Source organism: Cetorhinus maximus, chromosome 1 (assembly GCF_964194155.1).
Source record: "Cetorhinus maximus chromosome 1, sCetMax3.hap1.1, whole genome shotgun sequence".
Classification (NCBI taxonomy): Eukaryota; Metazoa; Chordata; class Chondrichthyes; order Lamniformes; family Cetorhinidae; genus Cetorhinus; species Cetorhinus maximus.
In genome coordinates this window covers 216,013,642-216,029,730 of record NC_135879.1, presented here as the reverse complement: position 1 = coordinate 216,029,730, position 16,089 = coordinate 216,013,642, and the positions used below count along the sequence as shown (strand labels likewise).

Genomic DNA, 16,089 nt, shown 5'->3' with positions numbered 1-16,089 from the left:
GGGAGGGGGGAAATTAGGGGAAGGAAGTGGAAAGGGAGAGATAGAAAGAAGAGCTCAGTGACCAATGCCTCACTATATAATAATAATAAATGTCATGGTTTGGGCAAGTTGCCCTGTGGTTTGCAAGTCTGCGAATTAAATATCAACCTATCACAAACTGCACCAATATCAGGAGTTTTTAAAGAGGGAAACCAAACTTTAAAAACTTGCGATGACAAAAGATAGCTTTTGTTAGTATTGGCCATTGGGGAGGAAATGCAGCATTTTACACAAGCCTTCAAAATTGGGAGCTGGTATTCATCCAAACAGGTCACAGTGAGATGCTCCTGAAAATGGAATTAGTGAAAACAAAACAAAACCTTTGTAGATTTGAACCATAAATAGAACAAGAAATCTGACGAGAATTTGCAGCAAACTACATTTGAGGGAGAGAGGGAAAGTAGCTGTTATCAGCATTGTGCAGTTTTTCCTCTCTCCAGTGCAGGATGGAGATGTTTTACTTGTATTAGGTTAATGAACAAATGGGGAATAATCAGTGATATATTAATTCCATTGGAGATTACCAAGACTTTTGAAATTTCTGATGAACTTCAGATGTGTGCTATAACTTGGAACTTTAATTTAGAATGTTCACTGAAAATTGAAGATTGTACACAAATGGTCTATTGCACAACGTACCTGTCTATGCTCTCTTCTCGATAGAGCATATCCATTCAGGATTCGCCAAAGCATTCTGCCTGCTATCTTTGTGTCAATCCACAACAACCTGAAGCCATGATAATAGTGTTTTACTTCATCTACAATCTTCTGACCCAAAGACTTGCGGACTTCAGGTTCTATAGGACTATACACAGGACCTCCTTCCTCCAGTCGCTTATTCTTGTCCTTTAGAGACTTTAGAGATTTTTCTACCTTGGAGTCATCAAATAGGTGATGTGTAGAATGCCACCATCTTACTGAAACACATTTGGTTCCAATAAAACTCATGTTGGTAGAAGTGCATGGCAGAGGAGCACCCAACACCCCACAGTACCAACGCTTTGGGCCTTTTGTCCAGTTGCTATAACGATCTCTTATGTGCAAAGGACTGTTGCTTGTAGACACTGTGCTGCAGTTTCTGAGCCAAACATTTCTGAAAAATGGACAGAAAAGAAAAAATTATTTAGAACAACTTAAAGAAAAGGAGTAAACTTTCCTCAATTTTTTTCAGAAAAAAATTCAATAATTTGCTGCATGGACTGCTTCAATTGTTTTTGAAAAAAAATTTGAAATACAGTTTAGTGAAGCTACTGAAATCTGGCATATCTATATTCAGATTGGTAATAAGATGAAACACATTCTATTCCAGGCTTACTCAAGGAAAATATTAAAACTAAACAATGCAACCTACTCAACAATAAAGTAAGTAATTTGACAGTTTCCATTTCAATCGCTGAATGATGACAAATAGCTTCATAACTTTTATAGATTAGATATCTAGCATGAGGCAGCAAGGTCAGGGAGAAATATATCAGTGCATTTTACATAAATGGATTATGACTCTTGTATTAATTTGTGTCAGTCTTCAAAGTAAAGGAAGAGGATAAGGTACAGGACATTCAAAAGAAACCAAATACGAATCAATGCCTAGGACTCACCAAAGCTAACATTAAAAAAGTAAACAGTATTAGAAAACAATATCAGCATTAGAGCTGACAAAACCCCAAATAGCAGAAAAGTTGTAGATGCAGAGAAACGAGGAAATTATAGACCTATTAGTTTAATATCTGTTGTGCAGAAGTTATTGGAATCTATAACGAAGGGCAAAGTGTCTGAACTTCAAGTAATTTGGACTGTTCAGAAAGAAAGAACATTGATTCGTGAAGAGCAGATCAAGCCTAAAACACCTCTCAGAATTTTTTGAAGTAGTAACTAATGTAGTAAATAGGGGAGTGTCCATCGATGAATTTATGGGGAGTCGGTGGCATAGTGGTAATGTGACTGGACTAGTAATCCAGAAGCCCAGGCTAATGCTCTGGGGACAGGAGTTCAAATCCCAATTTGGCAACTGGAGGAATGTAAATTCAATTAATAAATCATACACTCAGAATCATACCTTACAGAAAAATGTCTCAGACACCAACATCACCATCCCTGTCCTGCCAGCATGAGACACGCACCAGAGGTGGCAGCAGAGCGGTATACAGTTGGGAGGGCATTGTCTGGCAATCCTCAACATAAACTCTGGACGCCATGAAGTCTCATAGCATCAGGTCAAACATGGACACATCAGCCTGCTGCTGATTCCCACCTACAGCTCCTCCTCAGCAGTTGAATCAGTACTCCTCAATGTTGAACAGCACTTGGCGGAAGACTGAGGGTGGAAAGGTTACAGAATGTGGAGGGGGGGGCTTATATGCCCATCACCAAGAGTGGCTCAGTAGCACCACTACTGATCGAGCTGGCAGAGTCCTGAAGGGCAAAGCTGCCAGGGTCTTTTTGTTTTTCATTCATGGGATGTGGGCATTGCTGGCTAGGCCAGCATTTATTGCCCATCCCTAATTGTTCGCGATGCATCTGTCCATGACAGTATCCACAGGGATGACCACCACACAGTCCTTGTGGATATTCTCCATCTTGTTGTCTGGCGCTACCACCGTGCTAAATCCGGTAGATTTCAAACAGATCTAGCAACTCAAGACTGGACACCAGCAGCAGCAGAACTGTACTCAAACACAATCTGTAACCTCACGGCCCGGCATATCCCCCACTCTACCATTACCATCAAGCCAGGAGATCATCCCTGGTTCAAAGAAGAGTGCAGGAGGGCATGCCAGGAGCAGCACCAGGCATACCTAAAAATGAGGTGTCGACCCAATGAAGCTACACAGGACTACTTGCGTGCAAAACAGCATAAACAACATGATAGACATAGCTAAACGATCCCACAACCTATGGATCAGATCTAAGCTCTGCAGTCCTGTCACATCCAGTCGTGAATGGTGATGGATAATTAAATAACTAACGGGAGGAAGAGATTCCACAAATATCCCCATCCTCAATGATGGGAGAGCCGAGCATATCAGTGCAAAAGGCAATGCTGAGCCATTTGCAACCATCTTCAGCCAGAAGTGATGTGTGGATGATCCCTGTCAATCTCCTTCTGAGGTCTCCAGCATCACTGATGCCAGTCTTCAGCCAATTCAACTAGCTCCACATATCATCAAAAAATAGCTGAAGGCACTAGATAATGCAAAGGCTTTGGATCATGACCATATTCTGGCGACAGTATATAAGACTTGGGCTCCAGAACTTGCTGTGCCCCTAGCCAAGCTATTCCAGTACAGCTACAACACTGGCATTTACCCGGCTATCTGGAAAATTGCCCAGGTATGCCCTGTACACAAAAGGCAGGACAAATTCAACCCAGGCAATTACCGCCTCATCAGTCTACTCTCCATCATCAGGAAAGTGATGGAATGGGTCATCAACAGTGCTATCAAGCGGCGCTTGCTTAGCAATAACCTGCTCACTGACGCCCAGTTTGGGTTCCGCCAAGGCCACTCAGCTCCTGACCTCATTACAACCTTGGTCCAAATATGGACCAAAGAGCTGAACTCCCGAGGTGAGGTGAGAGTGACTGCCCTCGGCATCAAGGCATCATTTGACCAAGTGTGGCATCAAGGAGCCCTAGCAAACTAGAGTCAATGGGAATCAGGGGGAAAACTCTCTGCTGTTTGGAATCTAACCTAGCACAAAAGAAAGGTGGTTGTGGTTGTTGGAGGTCAAATCATCTCAGTTCCAGGACATCACTGCAGGAGTTCCTCAGGTAGTATCCTAGGCCCAACCATCTTCAGGTGCTTCATCAATGACCTTCCATCCATCATAAGGTCAGAAATGGGAATGCATGCTGATGATTGCATAGTGTTTAATACAATTTGCAACTCGTCATACTGCTGCAGTCTGTATCCACATGCAACAATCTCTGGACAAGTGGCAAGTAACATTCACACCACACAAGTGTCAGGCAATGACAATCCCCAACAAGAGGGAATCTAACCATCTCCACTTGACATTCAATGGTATTACCATCACTGAATCCCCATTAACATCATCCGGGGGTTACCATGATTAGGGAAAATCGACACCATCCAGGATAAAGCAGCCCACTTGATTGGCACCCCATCCATCATAATAAATATTCACTCCTTCGATCACCAACGAACAGTGGCAGCAGTGTGTACCATCTACAAGATGCACGGCAGAAACTCGTTAAGGCTCCTTAAGACAGCACCTTCCAAACCCGTGATCTCTACCACCGAGAAAGACAAAGGCAGCAGATGTATAGGAACACCACCGTCTGCAAGTTCCCCTCCAAGTCACTCACCATCTTGACTTGGAACCACATCACCATTCCTTCATTGTCGCTGGGTCAAAATCCTGGGATTCCCTTCCTGACAGCATTGTGGGTGTTCCTACAAAACCACCATCTTCTCAAGGGCAATTAAAGATGGGCAATAAATGCTGGCCTAGCCAGCAATGCCCACATCCCATGAAAGAGTAAATTTAAAAAAATACATGGATAGATTGGAGAAGCTGGGACTGGTCTTTCTTGGAGAACGTTGAGGGGAGATTTAATAGAGGTATTCAAAATCATGAGGGGTCTGAACAGAGTAGATAGGGAGAAACTGCTCCCATCGGCAGAAGGGTCAAGAATAAGATACAAGGTGAATGGCAAAAGAATCAAATGCGATATGAGGAAAAACTACCTTATGTAGTGAGTGGTTAGGATGTGGAACACACTGCCAAGAGTGTGGCGATGTCAGATTCAATCTTGGCTTTGAAAGGAAATTGGATAATTATCTGAAGAGAAAAGGTTTGCAGGGCTACAGGAAAAGATTGGGCAGTGCAACTACCCGAGTTGCTCTTGCAGAGAGTTGGGCTGAATGGTCTTCTGTGCTATGGTCATTCTATGATTCCAAATATGGAACTCTCCCACAAAAAAAGTTGCAGGCACTAGCCCAATTAATAATTTAAATTCTGAAGTTGCTAAATTTTTGTTAACTAGGGATATTAAAGGATATGAAGCCAACGTGAGTTGACTGAGTTAGCAATAATCTACCTGAATGGCCTACTTCTGTTCCTAATTCCTATTTAAAAACTCTATTTAAAGATAATCCATTCACATTGCAGAAGTGAAATATGTCTGTGTCCCTGAAATGACATCAATGAACAATCAAATTCATCCGGTAGCAAGGATCTCTCTCAAAGGAACATTTGTATCTTACTTTTTATTCCTTTGTGTTGACCCTTCTAATTATGCCACATATCATCTCTATCTGCTTCTTCTAATACCACCTTCACCAATCAAGACGTTCATAAGGTTGATCTTTCTTCAGGTTTTTCCTCCGAGCAGACACAAAGCCTCCATCAAACTAAGAATTTGGTTATTCATTGAAGTCATTTTGTGAACAAAGTTTAGGAACAAGTTAGACCTAGTACTTGAAGATGATTGTAATTATTCTAAATAAATCAGGACTTTGAGAATGAATTGAAGAGAGAAACATTTGCAGACACTAGAAAAAGTTACATACATGCTAAACAAAGTACAAATCTAATCCCACACACAGCTTCACATTTATTTCTAACGACATTTATTTCTACAACAAACTTTTCTGAAATAAATCCGGTGACATTAAGATACACAAAAAAAAAGAGTGCAGCTATGAAATTAAGTTAAGGTCCCCAATCTGTATCAACCAAAGGAAAACATAGTTGAAGACCCATGTCAACTGGACAACATGGTCTTGAAGTTCTTTCAGACCAGTTATAAATGGAAGATAAATATATTTGCGCCCATAATTTTCCTATGAATTGCTCACAATAAGGCAGACGAGACATTGTTTTATAATATCAAGACCATTTATAAAGCAGAATATATTCTTCTGCCAAGTTGAAACTATGTCCTTTTAAGGCCATAAAGTGTGACTGTTATTAACGCCATGATATTAGTTTAATTATTCTTTAGATTAGAATCTTGGTTTTCTTTGACATTTAAGATATTGGTGTTTTCAATTGTTGGGGGGGCTTGGTGAGAAGAAAATGTATTAGATGTATAATTTTTAATACACTTGCAAATTTTCTGAGAGACTTCTTATGGCAAGTCAAAGGATGAACTTTAGAACAGGAAGATTTTACTATTATACTATACCATTTTACTATACAACTCTAATTGCCATCAAGAGGGAGAGAGGTAGAGGCTCAGAATACAGTAAAACAGGGATCTTCTTGCCTGACTGAAGACATTTGGACATCTTGACATCTGAAGCGGATGTGATGTAACAAAAGACTTCCCACAACTCTCAACCACTCAAAGTACTCACAGGTAGAAGCAGCACGTCAAAAACCAGGAACACGATAGTTTAATTGCCAGTCCACATTGACATAGCTGAGCTTTGCCAGCAACAGTATAAGGCTGGAGAGCAGCAGACTCGATATCACCAAGTCAGCGTTTGGAAAATTATTCCAGATTTCTGAACCTGATAATTATCCAGTGACCAATGCTGGAAAAGGCGCACATTGACAAAGCATGGTCTCATATCAAAGCAAAATACTGCAGATGCTGGAGATCTGAAATAAAAACAGCAAGTGCTGGAATAATACAGCAGGTCTGGCAGCATCTGCGGGGAGAGAAACGGAGGTAATGTTTTCAGTCCAACAAGACTCTTCTTTGGAACAGTTCCAAAGGGGAGTCATGTTAGACTCAAAACCTTAACTCTCTTTCTCGCTCGACAGACGCCGCCAGACCTGCTGAGTTATTCCAGCAGTTATTGTTTTATTTCACTTCTTCATATTACTCAGAAACCATCAGTAACCTTTTAACAAAACAATTACAAAGAATTGCAATTCATATTTTCCATGGCCGAATACATCTTTAGGATGAACTAGTTTGAGATTTCAACCCCGAACCAGGAACACCACCCAATTCCAATTACAAACCCAGAGAGCACTTTCTCAGTCTCTGGACATCAATATATCATCTGTCATGCCATCATGTCCAATAATTCTTCTAAAATTAATCCTCTCATGCTTAAAGGAATATTGCTGATCATTGGAAGTCTTTTTTATGCATTTGAAAAATTAATTGTCCAACTGTTCCAATTGAAGCAATGTAAATAAACAGCAATGTGAACTTAATGTTAAAAAACAAATGATCAGAAAATTCAAATTAAACAATTGAAACTTAACTATTGAGAGTTCAAGAACTGTAAGAATTGTATATTAAAGATGGTCACAAAAGCTCCAAACACAGGGCAGGGTCTCAAAGTTAGGAAAAATGGGCACATACTTTAAATTTAAACTATTTTCTAGAGTAGTGAATACATGGAATAGATTGTCCAGGAGGCCAAAGTGTGGAAAGACGGAGGACAAGTTGGACTTATTTGAAATGGTGGACTCCGGGATGCTAGTTTTCAGTATCAGCCAAACTGATTCACTTAATTTAAAACATTTAATATCCCAACCCAAAGAACAATTCCTTTACCAAGTTACTAATTAATGTCATCAAATTACAGAGAATTGGCCCATGCCCAGCTAATATTTCAGTTAACAGAGCATCCCCATGAGTAGCTGTGCTAAAAGTGCTGGGGAAATCAACGAAGGTTAACTTGTAAAGCATACACTCAACATTATAATTAGTGAACTAATTTTGTTGGTTGCCATTCTAGAAAAGCACCAATATTATCTGGCAATAAATAATTTTCTTACCTGTGGCTTGTCAACCTTAGTGCAGTACACTTAAGACAGGCAATTTCACCAACACCACCTACAAAAAGGAAATATCAAATTTATGAGAAGTATGGCATAAATATTTTCCTTGATTCAATTCAGCTAGACAATTTGTATAGGGCCAGGAGAAAAATGTTTTTTTTCAAACAAACAGTAAATTAATTCATCAAATGATTACAGCATTAGACGATAAAGTTAGCTACCAAGTACAGTAATAATTTTAGGCTACTGATCAAGAAAGATTACAAAATATTTAGACATATCCCTTACTTCCCTAACACAGGAAGGGTTTCCTATTTTATGTTTGTTTTTACCCTTTTTAAAATAACTGCACCAACACCCGAGTAAAGTGGTGTAAACATTTAATAAACATGAAATAGATGCTGGAGAGTGCTAATGAAATAAGTCTAGCCTAGATATGAAGGCAATTATAAATTAAAAGACAACATTCTCATGTTTAATTAAAGATGGAATTAGTAGAGGCAATTACGCTGACATCAGGTGGTGGCATTTTAATTTCCTCCCAACTTATTTATAAAATATGTATATGACAAAGAGCATTGTCATATGCAGGTGAGATAAATTTCTAGAACTCTATGCATAATACACCATTTTCCAATTAACATAATTTTTCAATTGCCTAACAGTGATGATTTAACAACTAATCAATTGCAAGCAGTGGCTTGGCCAGCAGGGATGGCACAAAGTTTCTGCCGATGTGAAAAAACATACACTAAGAGGAATTAGTATCAAGGTTAAACAATTGCTGCAACTTCACTTGTTTTTAATGGCTACATTCTGATAAGATTACAAACACACTCAGGTTTTTATTGTTTCCAATACAATCAAAAAGAAACTTCATTTTTCATAAAAGTACATTATCTTGCACTAAGTTACTTTTCTGGTTCACTAACCACATAAAATATGCAATCTTCCTTTAAAAATCTGTCCACTTCCAGTGGTGGTACGGTGTGGGTGGGGGGTGCGGTGGAGATAGAAAGAGAACTTACCTGATGGTATCGCACTCATGCAATCTCATTCTATTACCCCCAAAAAAGATAAAAGAAAACTAACAATTGATCTTTGGTTTTATCCAAATCCCTCAACAGGTTGTCAAAGTAGCAAATATTCCTATGAAAACATCAACAGCAATGACTTAGGTTGATATTGTCTCATGAGCTCTGCAACATTCTACAATGGTGTAATTGACAAAATATTAACCGAAATGGGGGTGTTCCAAAACAGGACTTTCATTTAAAAAAAATGATGAGTTTATAGAGCACATGTTAGACTAGCCTACCACCAGAGACCTTAGGTTGGATGCTACTGTATGGAGCACGAGCACTAAAATCTGTTTGAGCAACTTCTTTGATATGTAGTGCAAGAGGCATCAGTCTCTTCCCCATCTGAAATAACTGTCCCTCAACGTGTGGATGTTTTCCGCACATTCCTCATCTTTGGTCACCCAGTGCACAGAGGGGCAAGCAAATAAGATGTTCTACTGGTAGTTCGGATCCTGCCTAGTGAAAATCACTACTTACAGGTACAGGGCATGTAGGATTACCAGCACCGGTTGCTTTTCTTTGCTTGCCACAATTCCAAGCCCAGAGGATATCCAGGTGAATTTGGAGCACGAGTACGTGGTACCTCTTTGTTCATTTGAAGATCTCTGTTACCAGTAGATCAACAACGTAATCAACAATGAGAACCAGATCATCACATAATACTCTAGGTGTTCATTTTTAGCTTGAAGCTTCACTGGGCTGCTTTTTTGAAATTATAGTGCTCTCCTCATAGTTGTATGTTATGGGGGTTGTGGTGGAGATAGAGTGAGAACTTGCCTGACATGAAATGTCATTCTATTACCCCAAAAAGAGATAAAGAAAAACTAACAATTGATCTTTGATTTTATCCAAATCCCTCAACAGGTTGTTATGAAAGTAGCAAATATTCCTATGAAAACATTAACAGCAATGACTTGGGTTGATATTATCTCATGAGCTCTGCTACATTTCTGGTTCTTTTCTATTCCATAATTAAAAGTCATTCTTCTATCGTAGCTTCAGAGAGATTTTTTTTTTGTCTGCAGCCACAATGCTTAAACCTGTCCAACAAATACATTCTCATAATAAATCAAGTAAATAAAATATATCAACAGCTAACTTATACAGATTGATAAATTTAGTAACCTTACACAACTTAATATTGGATTGTTGAACATCAAGATCAAGTTTAAACTAAAAATCAGGTTTAATCTGGCTTCATGGTCCACAGTGGAAATATCACTGTGATCTCACAAAAGCTTCCTTACGAGTCATTACATCATAAAAGCAACAAGCCTGACGTTTTTTAAAAACTTGTCTTGATAGTCTTGAAAAATAAAAAAACCAATTACTCTTAAAATATTATTTTGTATGGATATTTAAGCAATCACAGAAAAGGTCCAGAAGCAGGTATGGTAGCTAAGTGGTTATAGTACTGGACTAACAACCTTGAGATTGAGAGTTTAAATCCATGCCTTGTGATGAAACAGAATTCAGTAAATTTGTGGTAATATAACATCTGACACAATGGGAAAAAAAACAACCATGAAAGCTACTGGATTGTTATGGAGCCCACTGATTTATAAAAGTCCTTCAGGGAAGGGTTCCAGTCACAATTGAAGCCAGTCCCACATACAGTATTGTTGTTGACTCAACACCCACAAGCTGAGGATGCTGCCTTGTTAGTTGCAAGCATCCTAAGAGCACAAAATAAAAACTCCTTAAGAGTGGATAAGTCACCTGGTCCGGATGGCTTGCATCCCAAGTTGCTAAAGGAAGTTGGTGTGGAAATAGTGGGGGCTTGCCACCATCTTCCAAACTTCCCTAGATATGTGAGAGATGCAGGAGGATTGGCGAGTGGCAGGAGGATTTGAGTGTGATAAATGTAACACCCTTCTCAAGAAAGTGTGCAAGGACATTTCTAGTAACTACAGACTGTTCACTTTAAGATAAGTGGTGGGTAAAGTTTTAGAAATAATAATCAGGGGAGAGAAAAAATAAATCAACAGGCACTTAGAGGTTTGAGTTAATTAAGGAGAGCCAGAACTGATAAGGCATATCAGACTGGACTAATCTAAGTTAATTTTTTGATTAACAGAGAAGATTAAAGCGAATTCAATTGATGCGGTCTATATGGTTTTAAAAAAGCATTTGACAAGGTACCGCATAAAAGGCTCATTAATAAAATTGAAGCTCATCGAAAAGGAAGGTCAGTGTCAGCTTGGATGAAAAAAATTGGCTTAAGGACAGAAAACAGTGAACTGTGATAAATGGTTGTTTTTCAGACTGGGGAATGGTAGACATATATAAATAAAACAGAAAATATAAAATTTGCTTATGATACTAAACTTGGAAGTGGAACAAATAGTGAGGATGATAGCAATCGACTGTAACATGACTTAAATAAGCCAGCAGAATGGGCAGACAAGTGGCAGTGGAATTTAATAAAAAGTGTGAGATGATGCATTTTGACAAAAGAGTTAGGGAGAGGCAATATAGAATTATGCCATTAAATCTAAAGAATGTGCAGGGTCAGAGGGACCTGGGGGGATTCATGTGCGTGGGTCTTTGAAGGTGACAGGACATACCAAGACAGTAATTAACAGTACATATGAGATTTTAGGCATCATAAATAGAGATATTGAGTACAAAAACCAGGAAGTTTATGCTGAATCTTTATAAAGCTCTGACTAGGTCACAATTAGAGAATTCTAGCCACCATACATTAGGAAGGGTATAAGGGTCCTTGAGAAGGTGCAGAGCCAATTTACCAGAACGGTTCCAAGGATGAGAGATTTTAGTTACAAGGTTAAGTTGAAGCTAGGGTTGCTCTCCTTAGAGCAAAGGAAATCTAGGGGAGATTTGAGAGAGATGCACAAAATTATGGCAGGTTTAGATACGGTAGACTAAAGAAAGCGGTTCCATTAGCTGAGGTATAAGGACAAAAGTTCACAGATGTTTGGTTTTGGACACGAGATGCAAGGGGGATGAGAGGAAAAACAAAAAAGACTCAGCAAAAGATACGGACCTGGAACTCGCTACCTATTAGGGTGGGGGTAGTGGAGGCGATGAATGACTTTAAAAGGAAATTGGATGGGCATTTGAGGGGAATAAACCTTAGGGGTACAGGGATTGAACAGGGGAACGGGGCTGACTGGATTGCTCTAAAGAGAGCTGGCACAGATCCAATAGGATGAATGGCCTACTTCTGCACCACAAAGACTCCTGTCATCCAGATTAAGCTTTTTGTTTACATCCTATTTTCTGTAAAGACCTCTTCCTCCCAGTTTTTCAGTCTTTTACATTTGCATTGATCACACCAACTTCCACACTAAGACCTTCTGAGATTCATTTTTGTCAGCCAAAGTTCTTCTGCTATATCACTGACCAAAATCGTGACCATAGCTGCCCTTTTCCCAGGTCTCCGGCCTCCTTACCTACGGACACAACTCAATTATACTCACCTTTAACCCCACCACCCTTCATATTTGCCAGATCTATCCTTTCCATCAAACATATCTCAACCAAGCAAGCTACCCACTCTTCCCTTTTTAGATGGACAGTTTACTCCAGGTTACTTGTGCTCACTTTCTCACATGTGTATTTCTAGCTGACTATCCCCTGGCAACCCATGTAATTGCAGCAGTTGCAACAGATTTCCATTTATTTTCTCAAGCCATTTTCCAGAACTGTAATCACTTCTTTCATTTCTTTTCATTTGTTCCTGAATCTGGACAAAGCTGGCAAGACAGTATTTATTGCTGATTCCTAGCTGCCCTGAGAGCATCATTAGTCAATTACATATGTGGGACAGGAGTCACATGTACACCAAATCATGTATGGGTAAACAAATTTCCATCCATGAAGTGCACGACAGTTAGGTTTTTTAGTAACCACTAAAGCTCTTGGATTACTTTTGCCAGTTCACAAATTACAGCAATAGGCAGCAATGTAAGTACACTAGAATGGTGCAATGGCTGTTCACTGGGGTCTGCTGTACAGGGATGCGGTGCGGGCGGGCAAATGCATATGAGCGTACCATTTTGCCTAAAGACCTCTTCCGGTCTAGTGGTAGGAGATTCGGTAGTAAGGGGAACAGACAGACGTTTCTGCGGCAGTAGATGTGACTCCAGGATGGTATGTTGCTTCCCTGGTGCCAGGGTCAAGGATGTCACTGAACAGCTGCAGGGCATTCTAAAGGGGGACGGCAAACAGACAGAGATCGTGGCATTTATTGGTACCAACGACATAGGTAGAAAAATGGATGAGGTCCTGCAAGCAGAATTTAGGGAGCTAGGAAGATTAAAAAGCAGGACCTCAAAGGTAGTAATCTCTGGGTTACTTCCGGTGCCACGTGTTAGTGAGTATAGAAATAGGAGGTTAGTCCAGATCAATGCGTGGCTAGAGAAATAGTGCAGGACAGAGGGCTTTAGATTTCTGGGACACTGGGGCCATTTCTGGGGGCGGTGGGACCTGTACAAGGCAGACGGGTTGCATCTGAACCGGAATGGGACCAACATCCTTGCAGGGACATTTGCTAGTGCTGTTGGGGAGGGTTTAAACTAACTTGGCAGGTGGATGGGATCCTGAGGGGAGGTTCAGCAGGGGGAGATGCACAGCCAAAATTAGAAGAGAGAGCAAGTGAGTCTGGAAGGCATAGAAATTAGAGGCCAGTTAAGGCCCTTGTGGGAGTTTGGCAAGGTTGGATGGTACTTATTTTAATGCAAGGAGTCTGACAAACAAGGCAGATGAGTTGAGGGCACAAATTAGCACATGGAAGTATGATGTCATTGCTGTCACACAGATATGGTTGAGAGAGGGGCAGGATTGGCAGCTCAATATTCCTGGATATAGGGACTTCAGGCGAGACAGAGGAGGAGGTAAAAGAGGAGGGGGTATCACAATATTGATCAAGGAATCAATTACAGCAGTAAGGAGGGGTGACATCTTAGAAGGCTCCTCAAATGAAGCCATATGGGCAGAACTGAAAAACAAAAAAGGAACAATCACATTGCTGGGCGTGTACTATAGGCCCCCAAAACAGCCAGAGAGAAATAGAAGAGCAGATATCTAGGCAAATTTCAGAGAAATGTAAAAATCATAGGGTAGTAATGGTGGGGGATTTCAACTTTCCCAACATTAACTGGCTTAGTCATAGTGTGATAGGTTTCGAGGGAGCGGAATTCTTAAAATGCATCCAGGAGAGCTTTTTAAGCCAGTACATAGAAGGCCCTACAAGAGAGGGGGCGGTCCTGGGCTTAATTTTAGGGAATGAAGCCGGGCAAGTGGTAGAGGTATCAGTGGGGGAGCATTTTGCAGATAGTTATTTTACAAGTACATTATAAGTAAGAGGATAACTAGGAAAAGAGTAGGGCCCATTAAGGACCATAGTGGCATTTGGTGTGTGGAGCCGGAAGACATAGGTAGGGTTCTAAATGAATACTGTGTGTCGGTGTTCACAAGTGAGAGGGACGACGTGGGTATGGAAATCAGGCAGAAGGACTGTGATATAATTAAAGAAATTAGCAAAGAAAGGGAGGAGGTTCTAAGTGGTCTGGCAGGCTTAAAACTAGATAAATCTCCAGGCCTGGATGAAATGTATCCCAGGCTGTTGAGTGAGGCAAGGGAGGAGATAGCAGGGGCAGTGGCAATAATTTTCAATACCTCTCTGGCCACAGGAGAGGTGCCAGAGGAGGACAGCCAATATGGTACCAATCAAGAAGGGAGGAAGGGATAAACCAGAGAACTACAGGCCAGTCAGTCTAAGCTCAGTGGTGGGGAAACTATTGGAAGCAATTCTGAGGGACAGAATTAATCTACACTTGGAGGGGCAGGGTTTAATCAAGGACAGTCAGCATGGTTTAGTTAAGAGGAAGTTATGTCTGACCAAATTGATTGAATTTTTCGAAGAGGTGACCAGGTGTGTAGGTGAGGGCAATGCATTTGACGTAGTCTACTTGGACTTGAGCAAGGCTTTTGATGAGGTCCCACATGGGAGGCTGATAAAGGTAAAAGGTAAAAGCCCATGGGATCCAAGGCAATTTGGCGAATTGGCTGAGTGGCAGGAAGCAGAGGGTGATGGTTGCGGGGTGTCCAGCGCGGTTCCACAGGGATCAGTGTTAGGTTGCTTGCTGTTTGTGGTGTATATAAACGATTTCGGCTTGAATTTAGGAGGGTTGATCAGTAAGTTCACAAATGACACGAAAATTGATGGGGTGGTAAATAGCGAGGAGGATAGTCTTGGATTACAGGAGGATATAGACGGGCTGGTCAATGGCAAATGGAATTTAATCAGGATAAGTGTGAGGTGATGCGCGTGGGCTGGACAAACAAGGCACGGGAATACACAATGAATGGTAGAACCCTGGGAAGTACCGAGGATCAGAGGGACCTTGGTGCGCATGTTTACCGGTCCCTTAAGGTAGCAGGACAGATAGATAAGGTGGTTAAGCAGGCATATGGGATACTTGCCTTTATTAGCCAAGGCATAGAATAAATGAGCAGGGAGGTTATGCTGGAACTGTATAAAACGCTGGTTAGGCTACAGCTAGAGTATTGCGTGCAGTTCTGGAATACGCATTATAGGAAGGATGTGATTGCACTAGAGAGAGTGCAGAGGAGATTTACCAGGATGTTGCCTGGGCTGGAGAGTTTTAGTTATGAGAAGAGATTGGATAGACTGGGGTTATTTTCTCTGGAGCAGAGGAGATTGAGGGGGAACATGATTGAGGTATATAAAATTATGAGGGGCATAGATAGGGTAGACAGGAAGGAACTTTTCCCCTTGGTGGAGGGATCAATAACCAGGGGGCATAGATTTAAGGTAAGGGGCAGGAGGTTTAGAGGGGATGTGAGGCAGAATGTTTTCATCCAGAGGGCAGTGGGAATCTGGAACTCACTGCCTGAAAGGGCAGTAGAGGCAGAAATGCTCATAACATTTACGAAGTATTTGGATGTGCACTTGCGACGCCATGGCATACAAAGCTATGGGCCTAGTGCTGGAAAACGGGATTAGAATAGTTAGATACTTGTTTGACCGGCACAGACTCGATGGGCCGAAGGGCCTTTTTCTGTGCTGTAGACCTCTATGACTCTATTTGCAAGTGACCATGACCTCATTGTGGAAAACTACTTTAACACCCCTTCCCAATTCCAATGTGCCCTCCCCATGTTTGGTCCAGTCAGTTTTTGCACTTCTCCCAGGAAAATATATGACTAAATGTTGGGGGGTGCAATAGAGTTATGATTAGGGCCGCTTGAGTCAGGTATGGTAGACTAA

At 40.9% G+C, this 16,089-nt stretch overlaps 1 protein-coding gene across 2 annotated transcripts in view; it reads right to left on the bottom strand.

The window, feature by feature from the left end:
• letm1 (leucine zipper-EF-hand containing transmembrane protein 1) overlaps window positions 1-16,089 on the bottom strand; it is a 130,759-nt gene that overhangs the window by 102,883 nt on the left and 11,787 nt on the right. For both annotated transcript variants that reach the window (XM_078553148.1, XM_078553157.1), the window contains exons 2-3: window positions 7,747-7,804; window positions 679-1,132 (exon numbers count right to left, since the gene is read on the bottom strand). In XM_078553148.1, coding sequence (XP_078409274.1) covers window positions 679-1,132; window positions 7,747-7,804 — 512 coding nt within the window. The remainder of the gene's footprint in view (window positions 1-678; window positions 1,133-7,746; window positions 7,805-16,089) is intronic.